We start from the raw sequence: 4459 nt of genomic DNA, 5'->3' as shown, positions 1-4459 counted from the left end.
GTTAGGGTTTATTCTTAGAGAAATATGTTCTCTATAAAAGATAAAGTTGCGCAACTTTACAAAAAGAAAGAAAATAACAAGAAAATGTTTTGTTTATATTTGCTGAGTTGGTGCTCAAATTGATATTATAAATTTGAGAATTTTAAAATCAATAAACGTGTCATATTTTGACATTACTTTCATAAATATTTGAAGAACCAATGTCTTCAAAAAGATTTATGAAATAAATGAAAAGGAAAGTTTATAAAGTCTTGATATGACAATTATATATATCATGAAGACAATGAAAATTGTTTCATTACGTGTCTTTTCTACAATATTTTATCGTTTAAAATTAAGATAAAAATGATTAAATTCATTAAGGATTTGAATTGCACTACACGATATATCATATTGTTATCAAATAATATATTGATATTATTAATTAAAAGACTTTACGTCTACAAGTAAATATGTTTACACTTGAAAGTGCAATCTACGTATGGAAATCTTCTAAAAAAATTATGATGGATAGATTAAAAGTTATAATCTATGTCTCTGACTTATGTCGAAAAATAAAATATTTTTATGCAATATATATAATTGTTTACACGAAGGCAGAATAGTTCAAAGACATTTTGTCTACTAGTTAGCCAAGTAAACAATATTTTCATAAAAAATAAAATGTTTAAATGGTAAGCATGTACGAATGACTATACTTCTTATTAGAAGATATTCCAAGATTATCAGAAATTACTAATTATTGTAATAATAATTTGAAATTAGATAAACTTAGAGTCAATGACAAGTCTAGACATACACGTCTTAGCCATAATGTCATTAAACTACACTCTCTAATAGACTTATAAAATTTGACTATGTAAGTCAAAGATAACATTGTGGATCCACTAATAAAATTATTGAATAGAGAGTTTGTATGAAATTCTTTTAAGACATCAGCCTACTATAAGTTGGTATGAAGGAAAACCCAACCTATGCAGATTGGAGATCCCAAGAACTAGGTTCAATGGGACAACCTAATTGTATTATCTTGGAAAGTTATTGTTGAGGATAAAACAATATATATTTTAACGAGGATAAGTATGTCGCTTTTAATGATTCTTTCTGAGCAAAGAGATCACCTATGTGAGGGAGAAGTGAGGCTGCTTCGAAGGAATTGCATTGCTCAATTCTAGACCCTCTCACAGAACCAGGCGCGTGTTCCATGGCCAAAACGGATGCAACCATGAGAGCTTGACATGTATTAGGGAGAATTCCATGTGAAAGTGTGTAATCGTTTACACAAATGGAAGAATAGTTCAAGGACATCTAGTCTACTAATCGGCTAGTAAAGTTATATACTTTCATAAGGGAAGGTTCAAAGGGTTACACCTATCTATCCTATGTAGAATTCAACTTTTGAACCTTTCACCGGGTTAATCTTTCAATTTCCATTAATGTGGGGGATTGTTGAAATTAATCTAATTCCATTAATAAATGGAAATAAGATTGTGAATAAATAAAATCAAATAAAATTCACACAAATTGAAACGTGAATTAACGGTGAATTTAATCCAAAATATAATCAAATATTAATTATTTAATTAATATTTAATGCCTAATTAGTAAATTAAAGTATATTGTTATGATAAACATTTAACTTTAATTGCCTATCAATTGGCTAACATTTAGACTCTTCAATTTTCTAGCATCGAATGTCTAACATTGTATTTCAACAAATTAACGTATAGGCAACAATGTTAATTAGTTATGGACTAATTAACAAATGAATGAGCAATATTTATTGCTAATAAACGTTTGGATGGTTTTATTTGAAGGTTTAATTCTCAGCAATATATACCCATTCATTATTCATTTCACATCATTCAATCATCTTATATTTTTCTCACTCTAGAATTCTAAAATCCCTCTTCTTGTTTTGTGAGTATTCTTCGAGTTCTTTGCTCGATATTTCCGTTGAAATCGATATTTCTGTTGAAACCCGGTGATAGTTCAGGCACGTTGATCAAGTTCGACAAGTAGTGATTTAAGTGTAGAATCACTACTGGATTCGATGTACCCTGGGATACAACCATTTACAATAAGCTCTAACACAAACGGGAGATGATTGAACTGTTTTAAGGGAAATGTGTCTAATAATGCCTCGAATCAACATTTTATCTGTTGATTTCGTTCTTTGGAATACTGTATTTATTTAATTTGTTTGTAACATCATTTATATATATATTTCTGTTATTTTTGAAGACAAGATTTCTAACAAATTGTACATGTGAAGAGTGAATTTGATGCTTTTTTGGCAAGAGATTCTATAGATTGTGGTGAATATTTTGATATATTGATATGATGGAAGATGATAGTTTGGAAGTATTCACTTCTTCAAATTATTCGCTAAGATATTTTATAGTGTTTTGTTAGAAAGAGATCATTTTGTGTTGAAAGAGAGAGGAATACAGGAAAGGGGAGCAAACAATAATACTAAGAACACACTAGGGTTCGTCCTTAAGAACATGCCGTTTTTTGACAACTAGAGTTTCACTATTCTTCTCTTAGCGAATGTTGAATCGGGGCTCGAAGGTACAAACAGGGGAGTGATTTCTTAGTGTTTTAGTTCGAAAGAGCTCCTTTGGCGTTAAGAGGAAGAGGAATACTGGGATGGGATTGGAATAATTTTCTAAAGATGAAATTGCAAAGAGCGGGAAACCCTTTTTCCGGAAAAAAATATTTTTTTCTCTATCTAACGTGACATGCCACGTTGAATTCGTTCGTAAGTGGTTTCCTTAATCATTTCTCATATATTAATAGTTTATTAGGAATACATGATGTTGATCTCCATAATCAATTTAAGAGCCAATATATATATATATATATAAAATAATTATCTCATCTAATTTTGTGAAAAAAAATAAAACAAAGATAATTGTTTATATTATTATCAGAATTTAACAACTAATTAAAATAAAGTATGTAAATAATTTTTTAAAATAACACAATAATTATTTAATTATTTAAAATTTTTTAATTAATGTATAGTCAAATTAGGACATTTAAATATTTTTATTTTATAATATATAATAAAATAATTAATTCATGAATTTAGAAAGATATTTAGATATCAATTAATTAGATTTCTTTCTTTCTATGAATATTCATAATGTTCCTATGCAAATTTTGATTACTTAAATCTATAAATAGACTCCTCTAATCTAAGAAAATTAAACATTTTATCTATTCATTACATATTATATCTCCCGTGTTTTATCTTTATCTAATCATGGTCAAAACAAACAAAGGGAGTCAAAGAATCACCATGGCCAAAATAAAGAACGAGAGTAATCTTAAGGTGACATTCTGCAAAAGAAAAAGTGGGCTTTTCAAGAAAATCAGTGAGCTTATCACACTATGTGGGGCTGAAGTTTTACTTCTAGTATTTTCACCAACAAACAGAGTGTTCTCCTACGGTCATCCCAGTGTAGATGAAATAGTTGGGCGATTATTTGGTTCATCCTCTCCGACGGGGCTTTCCTGTGAAACTCAACAAATGATTGAATCTTATCGGTCAACAAATATTAGGGAACTAAATGCTAATGTGATGGGGGTTGAGGAGTTGATGGAGGTTGAGGAGCAGCTTGGGAAGCAGATAAATCATGACAAGAAAGTTGGGCAGGATCAAAGATGGTGGGAGAGATCGAATAAAGAGATGAATTATCAACAACTTGAACATCTCAAGATGTCTCTGTTGAATTTAAATGCCATTGTGACCCAAAAGATGTTGGAGTTTTCTAACCCGTAAACTCAAACTTCTTTACGGGAAATAATTATTATTGTGATAAGTTATTGATAAATTTATCTTGTTGTTTTTATTTTTTATAATTTCAATTGTTATTGTTTTGATTGATGTTTGTGTTATGAATTTTATTTTAATTTATTTATGTGTTTGTAACCATATTTTTTGTATTTTAATATTTTTTTTGTTTTTATACTATTATCGATTAAGTCTTATGTGATTCGATGAGAAAAAAATATTGAGAAAAAAAAATAAAACGATAATGTTACATTTTTATCGTAAAATAAATAATCGAATATCTCATCTTCATTATAGTTGAAGATCTCATCTTTCATGGATCTCCAACCATAGAATACACTTTAATACTTTAATGCTAAATTCAAAATTTTATAAAGTATATCATAATATATAAAAATATCTTAATCTAAAATATAATTTTATATTTTAATATATAAAAATCTTATTTTAATTTTCTATCTTTATTATCATCAATTTTGAATTAAAATCTACTACAAATTAACAATTAATTAATTTTCATGATAATTGATTAGATAGTTATTAACTGTAGTTAATAGAGAAATATATGTTTATGTGTGAACTGAGTAGGCCTGATGATATCGTTGGAAATGAGATTCTCATGTGTTGCTGGTTAGATTCCATTTCATTTGAATAATG

The 4459-nt window shown here is 28.1% G+C and overlaps 1 protein-coding gene across 1 annotated transcript; it reads left to right on the top strand.

The window, feature by feature from the left end:
- The first annotated feature begins 3307 nt into the window (after positions 1-3307).
- Positions 3308-3790, top strand: LOC124915855 (agamous-like MADS-box protein AGL62). Its single transcript, XM_047456602.1, has one exon. It carries the CDS (start codon positions 3308-3310, stop codon positions 3788-3790), a length of 483 nt encoding a protein of 160 aa, XP_047312558.1.
- The last annotated feature ends 669 nt before the right edge of the window (positions 3791-4459 follow it).

The sequence above is a fragment of the Impatiens glandulifera genome, chromosome 9 (genome assembly GCF_907164915.1).
Source record: "Impatiens glandulifera chromosome 9, dImpGla2.1, whole genome shotgun sequence".
In the NCBI taxonomy this organism is placed as follows: domain Eukaryota; kingdom Viridiplantae; phylum Streptophyta; class Magnoliopsida; order Ericales; family Balsaminaceae; genus Impatiens; species Impatiens glandulifera.
The sequence above is the reverse complement of the archived record's forward strand: the minus strand, read 5'-3'. Positions and strand labels throughout refer to the sequence as shown.

Bases quoted from the DNA above. Each gene is read 5' to 3' on its own strand.
- LOC124915855 (XM_047456602.1), top strand. From the start codon at position 3,308: ATGGCCAAAATAAAGAACGAGAGTAATCTTAAGGTGACATTCTGCAAA.